At 36.2% G+C, this 21,684-nt stretch overlaps 1 protein-coding gene across 5 annotated transcripts in view; it reads right to left on the reverse strand.

Annotated features, from left to right (window-relative positions):
- Positions 1 to 373: 373 nt before the first annotated feature.
- Positions 374 to 21,684, reverse strand: part of LOC131161666 (PHD finger protein EHD3) — a 31,268-nt gene continuing 9,957 nt past the window's right edge. For 3 of the 5 annotated variants that reach the window (XM_058117586.1, XM_058117587.1, XM_058117589.1), the window contains exons 4-6: positions 2,219 to 2,308; positions 1,995 to 2,069; positions 374 to 1,829 (exon numbers count right to left, since the gene is read on the reverse strand). In XM_058117586.1, coding sequence (XP_057973569.1) covers positions 930 to 1,829; positions 1,995 to 2,069; positions 2,219 to 2,308 — 1,065 coding nt within the window. In that variant the 3' untranslated portion in view covers positions 374 to 929. The remainder of the gene's footprint in view (positions 1,830 to 1,994; positions 2,070 to 2,218; positions 2,309 to 21,684) is intronic. The other 2 variants (XM_058117588.1, XM_058117590.1) reach the window with 1 other exon arrangement.

Genomic DNA, 21,684 nt, shown 5'->3' on the forward strand with positions numbered 1-21,684 from the left:
TTCAACAGCCGTAACAGTGACATTCCAACATTTGCTACCAAAATGAATTGTTATATATATTGTACAATTGAACTCTGGTAATTTGATGATAGGGTCACGAAAGAAAATATCCAAAATTTCACCCAACAATGGACCAATTTATGCGTCATTTCCTGCAAACTTCCAAAGTTACAAATAATATGAGCTTCGTCACTTTATCTTGTTTTGTTTATTCTTGTAGAAGATATTATTCAGTTGAAAAACTATAAAAGTAGATCCCCCAGTATTGATCTCTGAGGACTCGTACATCCAGAACAAGGTTCAACAGAAGTATCAAATTCAACAGATCCATATCCCCTAGTTGTTCATGATCTGCATGTAATCAAGGAGCAACTGGAGACCAAACCCAAAATATATTTGTTACTTACAGAATTCGATGTTATTGTCCTAACTGGTACCATCGAATCATCGATAACAATAATACATAATACAATTACACACTAATCCTCATCGATGAGGATAATTACACCCAACAAAACAATATTTTCCTCATCAAAAAACAGCACATGATTTGGGTATTTTAGTTCATTTTTTACAAGAGGGCAACAAGGTACAAATCGCTGAACATTCACAGCAACGAGCAGCTCTTTCAATGTTCATCTAGAGCAAATTGGTCCTATGGTTTGCTGACCCCCTTCACTTCAGCAGGGATCGAACTATACGCTACAGTTTTAAAAGTAGATCAGCAATATACAACCTCCACAGAATCCTGTCCTGCCCCAACTTACATATACTAGAAAGGTTGGTAAAATCTATCAGTAGACGACCTACAAAATATTAGTTTCTGCAGAGAATTTTGTTAGTGCTGGGCCATCACATGCAAAATCAAAAATCTTCACCAATAGAAAACCTTGAAAAGTTCTTCACTGCTCCTGAGATATAAATTCTCTTCAGCCCTTCATTTTGATGGCAGCCAATTTTTCCTCATAATTTAGAGTTTTGGCAGCTGTCAAAAGCATGTCCACTCCACCTGCTCTTTCTAATTCGTCTTTCCCATCACTTTCCTCCTGCTTTTCAAGATTCTCAAAAGCCTGTGTATGCTCTTCCTCATCCTTTTTCTGTTTCCTTTTTAACCTCTCATATGCCCTTTTTGCCTTACGTATGCGCTGAATCTCAGGTGCACACTTTTTGCAAAACCATTTCCCTCTTGGAATTGAAGCCCGTGGTGGTTCCATGCAATAGATGTGGTATGCATTATCACAACCATCACATAAAACAATCTTATCATCATCTCGATCAGTGAGGCACACCCTACATAGACAAGAAGGGCAGTACCAAAGCGGGCCATATGATTTCAATTGCTTACTTGTCAGGCATCTCACATGTAAGCACTTAAACTGACAATAAGGGTGGCCACACAACCGAAACTTTTCACCATTTTCTATCTCACCTCGACAAATTTTGCAAATACACAATATCCTGCTTCCTCCCAAAACTTGAAGCCCATCTTCCATAATATAATCAGAACTCTCTTCCAATTCATTAGTTGCAACAATGTCAGTGACTGCATTACTTCGGGCTTTTGGAGCATTCAGTCTCTCACATACAACACAGTTCTCATGAGGTGATCCAATACCGCTTGCAGTACAATCAGCACAGTACCAACTCCTTGCAGGAATCTCTTTGACAGCAGGCTCAATGCAAGACACATGGTACATCTCCTCACATGAATCACACACAAGACAGTCCTTTCCATCTGCTTTGCCTCCACAACGCCTGCAAGCACAAGCTTTATTCACACCACAAGCCCCTATTTGCTCCAGCTTAGCATCAGTTTCCCGGCCACAGAACTGTTTTACAGCGACAATTCAAATATCTTTTTTTCTCAGTATGCCAACTTGATAAAATCCCAAAGAAAATTTAAACCAAGTTAATTAAAACTGCAATAAGATACAGTGATGTGTGCTGAGGCCTACACAGCCAAACCTGCACAATAATCTAAAAAATCCCCTCACCTCATGTTTTCCATCTTCAAAAGTGCTGTGTGCTGAGCCCCCCACCTGCATAGACGTTAAAATCCTTGATTGAACCTAATGAGGAAAAACTTCCCAAATAAGCCATAATTCCACAACCAAACACAAAACTTTCACATGCATATGTAACTACACTAAAATTTAAATTTTAAAAAAAAATGAATAAAACAAAAAATAAAGATAAAAAGCAATGCAGCTCTTCCTACCCATTCATGACAGGAAGTCTTTGTAATATCTGAAACGCTCTTTGCAAGAGACAGCATCTCAGAACCAATCTTTTGTACATTTTTCCACACCTGCAAAATTGTTAACACTTCTAAGAAATACTTTTTTTGGCAAAAAGTGCACAACATATGTAACATTATGAAGCCAAAAGTGAGTTACCACCATCAACAAATAAGTACCAAGAAGCTAAAGCATTGCAAAAATCAAAATACCAAGTGGCCTCTGGAAGAGTATCATTGGGGTTTCAGGGTTTGAATTTCCTCAGAGATGACATGTCACACTTGAAAAATTAACCATTGCAATGCAATACATTTCTTTCCATGACTCTTTATTGCAACTATAACAAACACATGGCAATAGCTATATAACATTTATGTGGCATTCTTTCCAGAAATCCTCCTTGATTCCTGAGCATTCTCATGTTCAGTCATGTTTTAGCACCAAGAATCCAACATATTCCAACAGCTCACGCCACATGCTTCCCCATGTAATATATAAAACTTTCCCTGATATCCAGCATGGGGGAACCGAAATAAAACGTAGTTACACACCAAAAAAAAAAAAAACCCAGTTATATTTGTGAAAGTCTAATACCTTCACATGTTTATAATAAGGATAAACAAAAAATAACTTATGTGATGCCCTCAATCTCATGCTGTATATCCTCCTCCCTCTCCTCCACAACAAATTCTGTCATCACATGTTCCCCGACCAGCAAGGATATCACTCAGATGAGCTCTTTGGCGAACATAGTTTACAGTGGAATGCAACTTCCATCTCTTCTTTGCAGCAGTAAGCAAGAAATTTTTCCCCACTTCAACATGGATAGTGACACTGCAACTAGGGCCAGACCACATATCCTTTAACCACATCATCTTATTATGTCCATGCTTAAACACCACATATAGAAGCAAAGAGAAATTAATTTCCCAGCCCTGAACATGGTGCAGCAGCAACTATCTCAGACAGCACACAACTGACCCCATCACCCCTCTATGCCCATGCTTGTATTGGATCAAAAATTTTCATTGTGGAGAATAGTTGATCAAGAAAATTAGACATCCCTTTTTGTGAGTAGCTTTAATTTTTGGCTTTTTTTAAAAAAAAAAATATTGCTTCTAAGATACTTTTACATTTTAATATGTTGTTTGACTTGGAAAGAGATCTAAAAATGAATTTAAATATAAATAATAGAAAGTTTACACTAGACTATAAATTAATTAAAATTAACAGAGAATGTATAGTATAAAAATTTGTACATTAATGGCTTGTGGAAACGTAACCAGATCTTTACTAGTTCCTAAATCATAACAAGCCTCTTGCAGATATATTAAATAATCATAAATAGCCGGTTTCCTTACTCTTTGAGATCTTCATAAGGCTATTTCTTGTGATTGTTCTACAATTGGCTCAATGGTGACATTTCCATTATGAAGTGATCCATCACTAGTTTGTTGTTTAATATTATCATACCTTTCAATAACTAAAAGAACAGCAATATCTGTTAAAGGTCTAGATATCGAGATAGGAACCCGAATTTCTTTAATGACCACAATATGTGATACATCACTCTCACTAATTTCACCATTTTCAAGGAACTTTGCATTACTAGTTTCAACTATTCTCATACTATAGTTAGGATAGTAAAACCTATACCATTTAGACTTTTTTGGGTATCCAATAAAGTACCCACTTACAGTCCTTGAATCCAATTTTCTTTCGTTTGGATTATAGACTCTAATCTCTGCTGGACAACCCCAAACACGAAAGTGCCTTAAACTCGGTTTCCTTCCCGTCCACAATTCAAAAGGAGTTTTTTGAACTCCCTTACTAAGAACCCGATTAAGCACATAAACAGCTATTTTAAGAGCCTCCATTTATAATGAAATGGATACTGAGGAATTACTCAACGTACTCCTAATCATTTCTATAAGAGTACGATTCCGAATTTCAGCCACACCATTCTATTGAGGCGTACCAAGCATTGTGTACTGAACACAAATACCATGCTCTTTTAGGAATTTAGCAAATGGTCATGGACATTGTTTTATTCCATCATACCTACCATAATACTCATCACCTCTATCAGATCGAATGATCTTCACCTTTTTTATCTAGTTGTCGCTCCACTTCAGCAATATATGCCTTCAAAGCATCTATTGCCTAAGACTTTTCATGCGACAAACAGATATAACCATAACATGAAAAATCATCAATAAAGGTGATAAACTCCACCTAAAGATGGTGAGTCAAAAGGTCTACATACATCAGTATGAACAATTTCCAGAAGATTTCCACTTCTTGTGCCTCCTTTCTTTATATGTTTGATTTGTTTTCCTTTAATGCAATCAACACATATATCGAAATCAGTAAAATCAAGATTTGATAAAATCCTATTTTTTACTAATCTCTCCATTCTCTCTTTGGATATATGACCCAGTCTATTATGCCACAAGAAAGAGGAATTTTCATTAATTCTACTACGTTTAGTTCAAACATTATGATGCAAAGTAAGGAGTGTTTCAGCAAACTTCTCATCAAGATTAAATTTATACAGCCCCTCATACAAAACACCAGAACCAACAAATAAGTCGCCTTTAATTAGACGAAATCCTTCATGTTCAAAGTACAAACCATAATCATCATCTAATCTGGACATGGAAATTAAGTTCCTAGAAATATTTGGAACATAAAAAGTATCAAACAGGTCTAAACAATGACCTGATTCTAGATACAACCGAAAAGTTTCAATACCCATAACAGGTACTTGATTTTCCATTCCTCATGACTATGAAGTGTTCAATTTCCTTTACATTCTGGATCGTAAGGTATCGCTGCATCGAGTTAGAAAGATGAACAATAGATCTAGAATCAATCCACCATGTGTTAGAAGGAACTTGTGTCATGTGATATTCGAAACATACATAAGCTAAAAGCTAACCTTTCTTTTCGAACCAAGTTTTACGTTTCGGGCAACTTTTCTTTAAATGCCCATAGCCACGACAAAAATAACACTCTTAGTCCATAATGTTCCTTCTTGCGAGCCTCATTACCATAAGAAGAACCCGCTACCTTAAATGGATCTTTCTTTAAACCTTTCTTTGATTTTTTTCCTTTACTTCCAACTGCGTAACTCATGACATTAATTGAATGTTGTCCTTGCCGTTTAAGTCTTGCCTCTTCTTGAGTTAACATGTTTGCCAATTCATTCACATTCCACTTTTCTTTAATGGTATTATAGTGAATCTGAAAAGGCCCGTACTGAGAAGGCAAAGAATTCAAAATAAACTGAACAAGAAAGCTTTCAACAACATTCATTCCCAGAGTATTAAGTCTAGCAGATAGATTAGTCATATCCAGGACATGTTCGTTCATCCCTCTACTACCATCAGATTTCATTGTGGTCGGTTCTACCATTAACCTCCCTGCAAGGGACTTATCTGCTGAACGAAATCTATCCTCCACAGCCTTAAGATATTCCTTTGCATTATCTAGTTGAGGAAGTGTTGATTTGACATTATTTGCTATACACATCTGCATGAACATCATACTTAACTTGTTCGACCTTTCCTATGACCTATACAAAGCTCGCTGGTCCGACAGTGCCTCGTCAACAAATCCCTTGGTTTCGTCGCCGAACGGGTGTTAAACACTCGTTGACTAATGTGTCCACTTGTCGACAAGTCTAACGGGCGGACTAACGCTTTTCCCTACGAAAGAAATACTAAAATGAGCCATTAAATAAGATGCGTGCAAACCATTCATTGCTTGATTAAGAATGGAACATTAATGTCCTATAATGGTAAATTAATAATGGAAGCAATGTTATGGACCCATATATATTGGGTGGAAAGTCATAATTATGCATGCAAGGGCTAGGGAATTTTACATAAAAGTAATAAAGTAAAATTCTTGTATTGGGGAATCAATTATTTGCTGAAAATTATGGATAAATTTTATTGAATAAGGTATTAATCAATTTTCTATTATGGTTAGCAAGTTGTCACCAAAGTGATCTTGCTGAGAAAAGTTGTAAATGTTGATTGAAATATAATCTTGCAAAAATTATAAAAGAATTGTTATTTGAATATTATGGCTGACCCAAAGGTGCACCAACTTTCAAATAATCATTGAATTAATCAGGATAATTGAAAGAATGGTAGTGAGATTGGGATGTCTGCCCAAAGGTGACAGACCAATCAAACTTTATAAAGGTTATCAATTATGCCTGGATGGGTGAAAATCACCAGTAAATGTAAAGTGTTAGTATATTGCATAAGTTGATCCAAAGATTGAACGCAATTTACTAATGAAATGTTTTAAACTCAAAGCATTAATGTGTGTGAGCATGTTGTGTTATTGCAGTGTTCATTTCTCTTTCATTGCATTCGCTGGCTTCTTCTGTTCCAATCTTCAATGGGACAAATTTCTCTAACTGGAATGAACAGATTCGGTTTCACCTTGGTGTTCTGGATCTAGACTAAGCTTTGTGTATAGATAAACGGCTGCTATTACTGATGCAAGCAGTTCGAAGCAGCGAGCTTTGTATAGGTCATGGAAAAGGTCAAACAGATTAAGTATGATGTTCATGCAAATGTGTATAGAAAATAATATCAAATCAACACTTCCTCAACTAGATAATGCAAAGGAATATCTTAATGCTATGGAGGATAGATTTCGCTTAGCAGATAAGTCCCTTGCAAGGAGGTTAATGGCAGAACCGACCACAATGAAATCTGATGGTAGTATAGGAATGAACGAACATGTCTTGGATATGACTAATCTATCTGCTAGACTTAATACTCTGGGAATGAATGTTGTTGAAAGCTTTCTTGTTCAGTTTATTTTGAATTCTTTGCCTTCTCAGTACGGGCCTTTTCAGACTCACTATAATACCATTAAAGAAAAGTGGATGTTAACTCAAGAAGAGGTAAGACTTAAACGGCAAGGACAACATTTAATTAATGTCATGAGTCACGCAGTTGGAAGTAAAGGAAAGAAATCAAAGAAAGGTTTAAAGAAAAATCCATTAAAGGTAGCGGGTTCCTCTTATGGTAATGAGGCTCGCAAGAAGGAACATTATGGATCAAAGTGTTATTTTTGTCATGGCTATGGGCATTTAAAGAAAAGAAAACATAAAGTCTGGTTCGAAAAGAAAGGTAAGCTTTTAGCTTATGTATGTTTCCAATCTCACATGACACAAGTTCCTTTTAACACATGGTGGAGTGATTCTAGTTCTATTGTTCATGTTTCCAACTCGATGCAGAGATACCTTATGATCCAAAACGTAAAAGAAAATGAACACTTCATAGTCTTGGGGAATGGAAAATCAAGTACCTCTTATGGGTATTGGAACTTTTTGGTTGTATCTAGAATCAGATCATTGTTTAGACCTATTTGATACTTTTTATGTTCCAAATATTTCCAAGAAATTAATTTCCATGTCCAGATTAGACAATGATGATTACGGTTTGTACATTGAACATGAAGGTTTTCATCTAATGAAAGGTGACTTATGTGTTGGTTCTGGTGTTTTGTATGAGGGGCTGTATAAATTTAATCTTAATGAAAAGTTTGCTGAAACACTCCTTACCCTGCATCATAATGTTGGAACTAAATGTAGTAGAATTAATGAAAGTTCTTCTTTCCTATGGCATAAAAACTAGGTCATATATCCAAAGAGAGAATGGAGAAATTAGTAAAAAATAGGATTTTATCAAATCTTGATTTTATTGATTTCGATGTATGTGTTGATTGCATTAAAGGAAAGCAAACCAAACATACAAAGAAAGGAGCCACAAGAAGTGGAAATCTTCTGAAAATTGTTCATACTGATGTATGTGGGCCTTTTGACTCACCATCTTTAGGTGGAGAAAAATATTTTATTACCTTTATTGATGATTTTTCACATTATAGTTATATCTATTTGTTGCATGAAAATTCTCAGGCAATAAATGCTTTAAAGGCATATATTGCTAAAGTAAAGCGATAACTAGATAAAAAGGTGCAGATCATTCGATCTGATAGAGGTGGTGAGTATTATGGTAGGTATGACGGAATAAAACAATGTCCAAGACCATTTGCTAAATTCCTATAAAAGCATGGTATTTGTGCTCAGTACACAATGTCTAGTATGCCTCAGCAGAATGGTGTGGCTGAAAGGCGAAATCGTACTCTTATAGAAATGGTTAAGAGTATGTTGAGTAATTCCTCAGTACCCATTTCATTATGGATGGAGGCTCTTAAAACAGTTGTTTATGTGCTTGGTTCAAAAAACTCCTTTTGAATTGTGGACGGGAAGGAAACCGAGTTTAAGGCACTTTCGTGTTTGGGGTTGTCCAGCAGAGATTAGAGTCTAATCCAAATGAAAGGAAATTGGATTCAAGGACTGTAAATGGGTACTTTATTGGATACCCAGAAAATTCTAAAGGGTAGAGGTTTTACTGTCCTAACTATAGTATGAGAATAGTTGAAACCAGTAATGCAAAGTTCCTTGAAAATGGTGAAATTAGTGGGAGTGATGTATCACGTATTGAGGTCATTAAATAAATTCGGGTTCCTATCCCGATATCTAGACCTTTAACAAATATTGTTGTTCCTTCGGTTATTGAAAGGTATGATAACATTAAACAACAAACTAGTGATGGATCACTTCATAATGGAAATGTCACCATTGAGCCAATTGCAGAACAATCACAAGAAATAGCATTAAGGAGATCTCAAAGAGTAAGGAAACCAGCTATTTCTAACGATTATTTAATATATCTGCAAGAGGCCGATTATGATTTATGAACTAGTAAAGATCCGGTTACGTTTCCACGAGCCATTGAAAGTAATGATTCTGAAAAATAGATCAATGCCATAAATGATGAGTTGAAATCTATGAAATAGAATAAAGTCTGGGACATCGTTGATTTTCCAGAAGGGTTTTAAACAGTTGGTTGTAAATGGGTCTTTAAGACTAAACACGACTGTAATGGCAACACTAAAGGATATAAAGCTAGACTAGTAGCAAAGGGTTTCACTCAAAGGGAAGGTGTTGATTTTAAAGAGACGTTCTCTCCTGTGTCTAAATTGATGCTTGTTTATGATAAAAAAACTTTATCAATGTTTCCAAAAGCAAAGGTGTAAGACAAACAATTTTAACCCTTATGAGGTGAAGCATACCCATAAGGCGTTGAGCCGTAAGCCTTCTTGAGAATTTTTCTAGAAAAAATAAGTAAATAAAATTTTATTTGTATGCAGTTCTAATAATACTAACTTGAATTCAGCAACTAAATCAAGCCAAGAGATGATTATAAAAATTATAAAGTTCAAATTATTTTCCTAATGTAAGATCCAATTCCCAATTACATTGGAAAGGTTTGGGTTCAAAAGTTTTAGAGATAAACTCATATTTTGTTGTTTATTATTCCTTCAAATAAACATTTGGTTATAGTTTTCTAGCCAAATCTAAGTTGAGACTCGAACACCAAAAAAAAATAATCCACAATTGAGAAGGTGCAAATGGCGTGTATTTTGTACAAATGTGTAAGCCTCAGCATATGATGTGGCGGTCATTTCAGAATTTGATTTTTTCAGATTGTGCGTCAAAGCGTTTTGGGCATGCCTCATCAGGGGGCAAGCCTAAATTGACTATTGAGTCTTTTAACACATTGAACTTCATAATGCAAAGCTGCAAACATGCATATCTCATGTATTGTAAAAAATTTAAAATCAACTTACAGCATTATCAATTAATATAACATCTATAAATTTTTTTATTTCAATAATATATTAAATAAAATCATACATAACAAGTAAAAACATGATGAAGACTAATCGCATTTGATTTTCACTAGATCTTTTATCATCCAACAAGTTTGTATGCCAATTTAAATGAGCTGTGCTTCTTCTTGTAAATAATATGCCAACAGGGAACAACCTTATAACTAGGATACAAAGGGCCCCCTGTAGTCTCTCTGCATTCCAAACACTTAAAGCCTACACAAATCTGAAGTTCAAAACCTTAGCATTTGATTTTAAGCAGATCTTTTATTATTCAACCCATAGTAGTCAAAGGCACACCTCCTAGGCGCGAGGCACACTGAGGTGATGAGGCTTGCGCCTCACAGGCATTGAGGCAACACGAGCTTAAAGAGGCGCAGAGAGGTGTGCCTTCACAAATGTTCAGATTATACTTTGTTTTTTTTCTTCTCTTTTAATCTCAGCCATCAGTTTTCTTTCTTTTTTCTTCATTTTTTGCTGTTTTTATGGAATTGCTGCCACTTTTTCCTGACATAAATACTCAGCTTGCTCTGGGATTTATTTCTTCTTTTCTTCTTCTTCTTCTTCTGGCCTGCTGTGCTGCTCAGTCAAAGCTGCGAACCCCCTTTTTTATTTTTTTTTCCTTTAGCTGTCCTTTGAAATTTCTGTTTCATTTCCTGAAATTTCTGCTCTACTGCTCCTCAGTTTTCTTCTTCCTCTTTTTCTTCTTCTTCTTCTGAAACTGCTCCGCTGCTCTGTGCCACCACATTAATGTTCTTTTTTTCCTTTTTTTTTTGCAGTTTTATTTGTAAAATAAGCTGTTTTTTCTTTCTGGAAGCATTTCCATTTCTCAACATTTCTGCTTCTGCAGCCTGGAATTTCCGACATTTCAGTCAGCCCTCTGCTGCTGCTTTAGCAGTTTCTTATATTTTTTTTATTTTTTTTAATTTCCCTGCTGCTTACTGCTGCTTGTATTTTGTGGAACTTATGGCATGAACATCACATACTATGAAAATTTGTGTTAATTTTTTTTATCTCCAAGCATTGAGTATTTTGATATTTTAAAATTCAAATATTAGTCTTAATGTGCTTACAATCAAGAATCCATTCTGTAGCATATTTCACAGACAACTAGTGTGCCACTTTCATGAGGCACGCATCTTCTTCGCCTCGCACCTAACACCTAGGCCCCAGGCACCCTTTGCACTTCAGTGCACCTTGCCCCTTTGACTACTATTGGTTCAACCAGTTTTTTATGTCTATCTAAATGAGTTGCCTTTTTTGCTAGATAGTAAGGATGAATCATGAACGTCTTCATTCTTAAGTTGCAGTCTGGATACGATGATACTTGCATGATCTATTTTTAGGGTCTTGATGTAATTTGATGGCTAAGAATTTTAGATAAGATCACACAGAAGCATTTTCATTGATTTTCAGGATCATACTAAATACATTGTCGTCATTTATGAACTTTTAATTGCATTTCTTTTTATAACAAAAGAAATTCATTAGATAAAATAAGAATGTACAATCAGGAGAAGAGACATCTCCTTAATGAAGTCTAAGAAACCCCAGAGAGAACAAAATAAGAACCAAAAAGTGCAAAAAACAGCCAAAGGAAATCAGCACAGCTTAAGAAGTCAACAGAAAATGCCAATCCTGCTGAATATCTGAGAAGCATATCCCCTTGAAATTAACACTACCCACATACCACATAAAAGCCAGAAAATGAATCTTCTCCCACACTAACAAAAAAGTGAATTTCTTCCCTGAAAATATATGCGAGTTTCATTCCATCCACAAACCCCAAAATACTGCAAATAAAGCACTAATCCATGGCGCTTTTCCTTCCTCTTCCCACCAAACCCAACAAAAGATATTGCCAAAAACTCCTCCATTGTCCCTACAAACCCAACTTTCTCCAAAATAACTGAATAACTTGTTCCAAACCTTCCATGCAAAATTACAATGCAAGAAAAATGCGGAGCAAATTCAGAGCAGTTAAAACAAAGCACAGATATATATCTAAAGGGAGCCTTTAAAGGCCTCCTAATAAGCAGCAAGTTATTAGTGTTTATCCCATTAAGCACAATCGAAAGAAGCTTTGATTTTTTTTTCTTTGCTTGTAGAGTGAGAGGAAAAGTATGTGCTAACCAAGAATTCACAAAAGGATTTGCAAGAATAGACCCCCAAGGGATCCAACAGCCAACACTAGCTATCAGATTTCAAGGATACCCGACAACCGTTCAACAGGGCCAAAAAATGAAGAAAATTAATTTTTTTTCCCCTATCGTTCAAGGATCACCTAAAATGAAAATTCCAAGAAAATAAAAGACCATCCAAATCAACAACGAAAGAGGAAATGGGGATTATTTTATCCTAAGCTCAATCAAAATAGGCAAGGAAAAGAGGTCGACAAGACAATATTCCCCAATCAAAGATTTTTCCGAAAACAAATTTGTGCACCCCTTATCCAACACAAATTTAATAGGAGGAATAAAGAGAGGGTAAATCTGAGAAATAGCTTTCCGCAGACTTTTCGAAGAACATTAGAACCCAAATGGTCATCCCACCCATTCCCATCACGTCAAATCCAAACTTGCTTTTGATAACTTTATGCCACAAAGAAGAATCCTCTAAAGGGAACCGCCAAAGCCATTTGGACAAGAGAGCGGTGTTTTTAGACACCAATTTTCCAAGACCAAAACCGCCTTCTCTTTAGACCTACAAACTACCTCCCAACTCACCAAATGATCCCTAAAACCCCCTACCACAAAAGAAAATCTTTCATAACTCTCTCAATCTTACAACACCTACTGTAATTTTAAATAGAAAGAAACACAACAGAATACTTGAAAGACAAGCCTAGATTAGAGTAATCCTACCTCCCAGGGGAAAAAAGCTCCCTTCCACCCATCTAGACACTTGGACACTCTCTCAACAACTAGGTCAAAAAAGCTGACTGACTTAATTACACCCAAAGGAACCTAGATAGGACAACAGCCACTCCAACTCAATGCACCATATCTCCAAAGATAGCTCTGTAACAGGCTCTGCAAACACACTAATTGCCGCAATATCACTCTTCCCCATATTAATCTTAAGCCCTAAACTTCTTTCAAATATCTGGAGAAGCCCCAAAATAGGCCAAAAGAAGGCTTGCGATCCTCAAAGAAAAAGATGGTCTCTTTCAGCAAACTGAGAGTGTGAGACTATAATCTCCTCCCTCCCCACTTCCAAACCTTCCGCTAAACCTCTACACACCACCTTATCAACCAACCTAGCGGAAACATCTGCCATTAAAACAAACAAAAATGGGTAATGTGGATCCCTCCCTCGCCAAATCACCCCCATGGTCCTAAACCAAGATTTAGGTTCTCCATTTATTATGACTTGAGTAAAACACGTGACATATAGCCTTTCATCCATCTTCACTACATCTCTCCAAACCCCTTCCTCATAAAAATCTTATCCAGAAAGCTCCAATTCACTGTCATAAGCCTTTTCAAAATCCATCTTAAAGATGAAGCCCTTTTTCTTCCTCCTAATGTCCTAAACAACTTTTTTCCCAACCAAAATGGCATCCACAATTTGTCTCCCCCTCACAAAAGAACTTTGGGCCTTATAGTCTTGTCAAGCACCCCACTCAACCTATTAGCTAGTACTTTGATGATTATTTTATAAACACAAGATACTAAACTAACAGGCCTATAATTATAAATCTTAATTGACCTACTTTTCTTCGACACCAATGTAATGAAGGTAGAATTAATACTCTTACTTAAAAACCCCATCCCCATAAAATTAATTGAAAACCTTCATCAAGTCATTCTTCACTATAGACCAACAATCTTGATAAAAAGCAAAATCAAAAGCATCCAGCCCAAAAGCTTCATCCCTCTCCATTCCGAAAAATGCATATCTAACTTCCTCAAAAGGTCTCTCTAACCAAGCAATATGGTCAACAAATAAAGGATCCCACTCCTCAAAAAACAAGTTGTGATAGAAATCAACAACCTCAGAGGCAAGGCAATCGTGGTAGTATTTGAGATAATCAACCCCCCCCCCCCCCAAGTCCACCTCCAACTCCCTAAATTAAATTCTTTCTCATTTTTCCAGTGCTAACCTATGGGAAAGTCTAGAATTACATTCACCCTCTCATACCCATTAAAGCTTCAAATTCTATCTCCAAATTCTCATTTCCTTGAAAATCTAATCTTCCAACTCATTCTTCAAAGAAACCCTTCTAACCTCCTGCTCCCTTTCTTCCTTTCTATCTCTTCCAATTTATCTAAAATTCTAGTCCTTTTAATCCTAATATCTCCAAACAGCCCCTTATTCCATTTTCAATTTTTCCTTCAACCTTTTCAAACCCCAACGCCTCTTCACAACCTCAAACCAAGATTTCCTTACCAAATTTTGGAGGGAACCATGATCCAACCACATATTTTCAACCCTAGGAGTAGAACCTCAAGGCACCTTCATTGATTCCAATAATATGGAAAAATGATCGAAAGTGGGACTAGATAGCACAACTTGGGAGAGAATAGGGAACACCCTGTCCCACTCATTTGTACAATAGAACCTATCAATTCTACTAGCCACCTCCCAAGATCCCCCCATTGACCATGTAATTAGGGTTGCAAATGAGTCGAGCTACTCGTGAGCTACTCGGTGCTCGGCTTGATAATGGCTCCCTTGAACTCATTTATTTAGTTAAATGAGCTAAGCTCAAACCCAAACTAGTTCATAATCAACTTGTCAGGCTTGTGGCCTGACACGTTTAACAACTCACGAGTCAGCTCATTTACTGGCCCATTTACTAGTTCCTTAGTAGCTCGTGAACTAGCTCGATATTAAGCTCATAACCAAACTCGATATTAATCACATCAAAAATTTGATTTTAAATTTGTTACTTAAAAATATATTCTTCTCAAATTATATTTATTAATTATTAGTCACTTTAATTAACTTAGTGGATTCATTCATTTATTTGTTTGAAACAAGCCTCAGTTCAATCAAGTTTGAGCTTGAGCTCAGCTCGTTTATTAATGGGAAATGAGCTTTAGTAGAGTTGAGTCTAGCCGAGCTTGAGTTATATATATTCTAAACAAGCCAAGCTCGAATAGAAAACGGTAAGCTCAAGTTGAGCTCAAGACTGCTTTTAAATAAACAAGCCGAGCTTGAGCTACAACTTGGCTCCGCTTGTTTGCAGCCCTATGTAAAATTAGGCATTGCCCAATAAAAGGTCCCTCAAACTGCACTCCCTATAACTAAATCAAATTTTTGTATAGTGCAAGTAACCCCTTCAACCCCCCTCCTTTTTCTCCCAGAGGAACCTCGCCAAATTAAAATCATCACCTATAATCCAACTAGGCGAACAAAAGTCTAAAACAAAATAAAGCTCGTCCTAAAAAGAGCACCTAAAATCCGCTTTAGAAGGGCAATACACAAAGGAGGGCACATAAACTCAATCCTAACTACGTCCTTACCAAATCCCTCCTCTATATGTCTCGCGCAAACCTATGGGAGGGCACATAAACTCAATCCTAACTACATCCTTACCAAATCCCTCCTCTAACAACCTCCCTATCGATTAAGTCAAGCTTCGCCTCCTTAATTAACACAATATCAAGAGAATTCCTAAACAAAATCTCCCTAACCAAACTTCTCTTCCTAACATCCCCCCTAGGCCCCTGACATTCCAACTTATAATCTTCATAATCAAAAACGTTTAACCCCCTTTTTTGGTACCCTTACTGCCCCCATAATTGATGGAGGAAACCAAATTCTTTAATTCTTTTTCACCTTCTTTTTTCCCGCGCATAAGTTTCAAGACTTATCCCCAAATTAACCTCAACTTCAGTGGGAATAAATGATTGTTCTTGGGTCCACTCAATTTCATTATCTAATAGAACAGCAATAAAACTTATCCCCAACCTATTCATAACTCTATGAGCCCATGTGGAAAGGATCCATTCAAACAAGAACAGTTTTTTGTCTATCTTGACTAAAGATGACATCATAATACCAAGGTTAGCAAAAGAAGGAAAGGATATCAGTTTCAACGAGTAAGATAATGGGTTTTCTAGGTATGTTGTAAGGTGCTGGAAAAAAGATCAATGTTTTCTGTGTATGAATTAATGTTCAGCAAAGGGGATGAAAGAGACTAAGGATATAGCATAGAAGTCAAACGCGCAAGGCGCACTAAGGCGCAGAGGGCACTTGGAGCCAAGGCACGAGGCGCAAGGCGAAGGAGCACGCCTCATGAAGGTGAGGCGCAGAATCATTAAAATCGTGAGTACAATGCTTATTTGGTGGGTAATTAATATATAAAAAAAAAAATCATTAGTAATATTAGAGTTTAAAATGCCAAAATATTCAATAGTAATTATGACAACCAAGTACTACGTTCCAAGTGAAATATACATAGTTCAACATAAGTAATTATGCATGCAAGATTTCAAGCTTCAAATTTGAAAAGAAATAAAATTACCTAAAAAAATGTTATATATTAAATATAAAGTATAAACTTGCATTTAACTACATAATTAATTAGAAGAAGAACAAGAAGAAGAAGCCTGACGACTCACGAAGGCTCAAACCTCGAAAAAGAAGGGCTCCAGCTAGTTCGAAGGCTCGAAGACGAAGAGCTCCTGCTGGTTTGAAGGCTCGAAGGTGAAAGCCTCGTGCTAGTTCGAACTTCGAAAAGTCGAAGACGAAGGGCTCCTATTGGTTTCGTACTGCTTTGAAGGATCAATTGGTCGAAGATGAACTTATCCTACTGGTTTCATGCTACTTTGAAGCAGATGAACTGACGACTCTTGAAGGCTCGAATGCAAACTCACGAAGCTCCTGCTAGTTCGAAGGATCAAAGACAAGCTTGCAAAGGGCTCCTGCTGGTTCTAAGGCATGAATACAAACTCGCGAAGGGCTCCGGCTGGTATTGTGCTGCTTCGAAGGGTCGAAAAGAAGAAGGGGGGTTCCAACTGATTTCGTGTTGGCTCAAAGAGTTACAGATGAATCCTGTTGGTTTAATTCAAACAAGGGCTAGGACTCATTCTGGCTATTTCTTTATTAATAGGCTAATAGCTACAAAAATTTCAAGGCACGACTCACGGCACCTAGCACATCAGTGCGCCCTCCTGCGCCTTTTAAAGGTCACCTCGCCTCACCAATGAAGAGGCGCTGGACCTAGTGGAGAAGGAAAATATTAGTTTAGAAATCGAGGAAAAAGTTGTCAAGATTGCGAGCTTAGTGGAGGGAGGCAGATTAAGTTGAGGCAGAGAACCATCGCGAGAGTAGTGTGTTTAAGAGCATCAATGTGGGAGCACTGTTTAGGAGCAGCTGAACAATGTCAATGCGCAGGAGAGAGACAGACAAAATCGAAGAAGAGAACCATCGCAGTTGAGAGTAAAATGTTCGAGTTCATCAATGACGGAGCACTCTTCAGGCAACATCATATTCAAAGCACAAAATCTTTAAAAGATAAATAACACTTTTTAATTGCAGCTTTAAATACTGTATTTTTTCATGAGTTTGATCAATTCTTAGTATTTCATTCTCTCTTGAATTTTAGACCAAAGTATTATGTATAAAACATTTCTTACTGGTGAAGTATCCCTTGCCCAACACTCCACTTATGGATATTTGGGGAAAAGATAGTCATTTTATCATCATTCCCATGAATGAACGAAATATGAAAATGTCACATTCCCAAGAATCTATCAATAATATTCTCCAAAATCAAACACACGAATCCTATATTCCAAGGAATATAATTTCAAGATTCCCAAGAATCATCATGCCACAAGTCGGCGGGCAAAAACAGATAAAGATGGAAAAAGCCAACATCCCAACTAACTCATTGGCATTATACAAGGACAAGGACGCAAGCATTTCATAAAAACAAGATGAGCAATAGTAGAGTCCTACACCAATACTCTCCAATAAACAAAGAAAATGGAAAAGGCCATTAGACTCATTGGCATCATACAAGGGCAAGGACACAAGCATTTCATAAAAACAAGATGAGCAATAGTAGTCCTACTCCAATACTCTCCAGCAAACAAGGAAAATGGAAAAGGCATTAGATACAGCCACTTCACTAAAAAATCTCCTCCAAAAACACCAAAACCAACATTAAAAGGTTTTGGCATTAAACAACACTCTTTAACTCCTCAAATTATTGAATCATCCTCCAATTCCAAAAAGGATCACCCTCAAAACTAGGATACATAGTGCCCCCGTAGACTCCTCATTCCTTACACAAATCATAAGTTTCAATGCATGCATCCCCCACTCCAATGTATTTTCTCTATCACTGCCTCTCAAAGGTGATATAATTCAAAACAAAATACATAAGAAGTAGAGTTCTCACTCGCCAAAATAAGGCCAAACTTAACCTTCATTGGGTTACTCACATTAAAACTATTTCCATCATGAAGACCAAATAAAGAACCACAATTATTTCCTTTTCTTAATACTTCCATGAACCAATTCTTACATAATTCACTAACACCATAAATGCAAACTATAAAAAAAAAAAAAATTAAAATGAAAGTGAAGTAGAATATTAGCTAAGTAGCTTCAAGTTCAGACATTTTGCAAGTTTTGTCATTTAGCTCTACATGGATGAGGAAATTAATAGTGAAATCAAGAGGCTCAAACAAGGTGAAGTTTGGAATGAAGTTGCTTGGTGAATCATGTGACTTAAATATAGTAAAAACTAGAAACCTCCTGTTATTTATGATATAGATGTAAGTTGACTTATTCTAGAATGTTCAAGATCAATTTGTGCCATCACATCACAAAAAGCCTAATTATTGGTTATCAACTATCAAATACATGGCCAACTTTTTCCATCAACTCTAAAGTCTAAATTATTCTACCAATCCCAAATTTATCATAGTTAAAAACATGCAGATTATTCACAAGTATTCCAACTGAAAAAATGCAGATTATTCGTAAGTATCCCAACACTTGGAATAATTCTAAAATAATTGTGATCTGTGTAATTCTTTTGAACAGAATTATTCTTAAATGAGTTCTTGTTCTAGATACATGCACAGCATTTCCCTTTTCTGCTTCCAACACATGTTATCATCAATATAACCAAATCGATTAGCTATCAAAATTAATAACATATCATCTGTTTTTCCTAGTAAGGATTATGAACTTGGCCCATAGATTAACTAGTTCAACCCTGCCAAAGCCAGGTAATACCTGGAGACAGCTTGGGAGGGAAAGAAAAAAAAAAATTAAAATGAAATAAAAGAGGATCAGTTTGGGGTCAGGGAAGTGTCCGATTATAATATTATAATAATTCAAAGAACATGTAGCTGGAAAATTCAACCACTAGATCAAAAAACATCCCTTAATTGTATAATTAGCATACTGTGTAATGCCTCGCTATCCCACTTTCTTCAACAATCCCATAAGTAAACCACCCCCCAAACATTGTAACTAAGGATTCAACACATCAGTGCACATATTAACGGGCACACATGTAGATCTAAATTAAGGAATAGACAAGCTTATATATAGTAGGTTAGGGAGGCACTCGCAGAAGACAAAATAAGGGCAGCCTAGATAGTTTAGGCGCTTGCAACATAGACCAAATAAAACTCCTATGCAGAGTGATTTAGTTTGAGGGTGTAACCATGTAGAGTCAGGAGAGGCAAACATAGACTTAGATCAAGGTAGTGAGAAAGAATTTGATAGTACTCCAACTTTCAAAGGAAATTCCCCTAGATCACGTCGAATGGTGGAAAAGGTTTCATATAGCCAACCTTACCCAGTGAGACTTAATGCTTGGTTATAATTTTCCATAGAGATCACCAACCTCAACTCTAGGCAGAGGTGCAGGCCAAGTTATAAATTTCTAGGGATTTGGGATTATTCTATCTTGATTTATAAATTCTGGTTCATATTTTGGTACTTTCTACAGAATTTACTATTTTGAATCCAGTTGGCCGATAAATATTGATCTTATTTATTAATATGGTGCTATGCATTATTGAACACAAACCCCCTCCTCTCTATACTGGCCTGCTTCCCTTCTCTGTATCCTACATTCCTACATTCATAAGCTCGTATTGTACCATTAATATCACATGAGAACTAAACTATTATCTTCGTTTCATCTACCTAGATAACTTTTAGTAAACAGGCAATTCTTGTTAAAGTTGTACTATGGTCTCAATTACAACATGGACCCCACAACTCAAATTAACGCTTAACTTACCAAACTTTGACCAAAATTGCTTACGGGACTACAACACAAATCACTTCACACAAAATGGAAAACAAGCCTAGGATGACAGAGCAAGGCTCAATTAGATTACGTGTTGGAACAAGACAACCAAATGATTTGAATCTTAAATGGGATTCCTTTATGCCATAGACCTTTCCTTTTACCCCACTCATTTTTTAAAAGTTTTCAAGTTTGTTCTTCTAAAATAAATACTTTCTACAGTTAGTTTTAGCCCAAAAATTATTATTAGAAAAAAAAAAAAGGCTTTAAAGATCATTAAATTTAATGTTCAAGAATCATACCACATTTTGAAGCATCCCATATGGATCAAAATTCCAAGGTTAGTAGTTCTGTTACCCTCAATAAAGCAAATATGATTTCAAGACTAGGTTAAACAAGAAGTGGTACTTAAAGCCAACCCATTCTTTTTCTGTGACCTAAAATTTAACCAAAAGTACCAATGATTGACTTTCAATTAAAGCAGTGTTGAATTGGCAGCTGGTTTGGGAAAAGATTCACAACTTGACATCTGTGGTGCATTGAGTTTGGGTTTTATAAGGGAGTTAGCTTTCCAGAAGTAATCTTTTCAATTGATTTTTCCTCTTCTTTCTTTGTTGATTGTAGTTTCTTTCTTCTGATTTGTTCCAAAATTTTGACAGGAGACGTCTTATTCTCCTCTTGGTAAATTTTTCTCTTATTAATGAAATCTTTTCTTTTGCCATCAAAGGGAAAAAATTAAAGCAATCTCATACAATTCAAAAGGCAGCCAAGCAAACAATAGTATTCCTTGCAACAACTGCACACTAACTAGCATATTGTATTTAAACCCAATTATTTTTTGTGCAGCCTAAAATTTCTCACAATTACCCATGACAAGTTCTCTTGATCAAAACGCATGAAGGGGGAACAAAAGTAATTTCACGCAATTCAATGACAGTTACTGAAACAATGAGAATTTTGTGTAGCATACAATCTCGCAATTACCCATGACAAGTTCTCTTGATCAAAAGGAATCAGGAGAAAGGGGGGAGTGGGGTAGAAGCAATTTCACACAGGTAGTTATTCCTTGCAACAACTGCATACTGCATACTCCATACAATGATTACTTGTCTTCACATAATGTAAAAATAGTGGAATATACATAAAATGCCACATATAGAATAGAATATTAACTTCATCTATTGTAACAACAACAAAAAGGCAGCCACAGACTCACTAAACAAATTGACCTCGCCAGTGGTTAATGACACATACCATCAACCTATTAAATTTCCACAAAATTGTCAAATTTACAATCAAAGTTTCTGCTTTCCATCACCCTAGCAATCAAAATGGCAGTTAATTTTGTCCTACATAATTTCCACTGAAATATTAATGGATCCTTTCCGAAACTAGTCAAAATTTAACTATAAAATAAAATTTCCTTGGAGTTCAAATGTGATATTT

Source organism: Malania oleifera, chromosome 8, assembly GCF_029873635.1.
Source record: "Malania oleifera isolate guangnan ecotype guangnan chromosome 8, ASM2987363v1, whole genome shotgun sequence".
NCBI lineage: Eukaryota > Viridiplantae > Streptophyta > Magnoliopsida > Santalales > Ximeniaceae > Malania > Malania oleifera.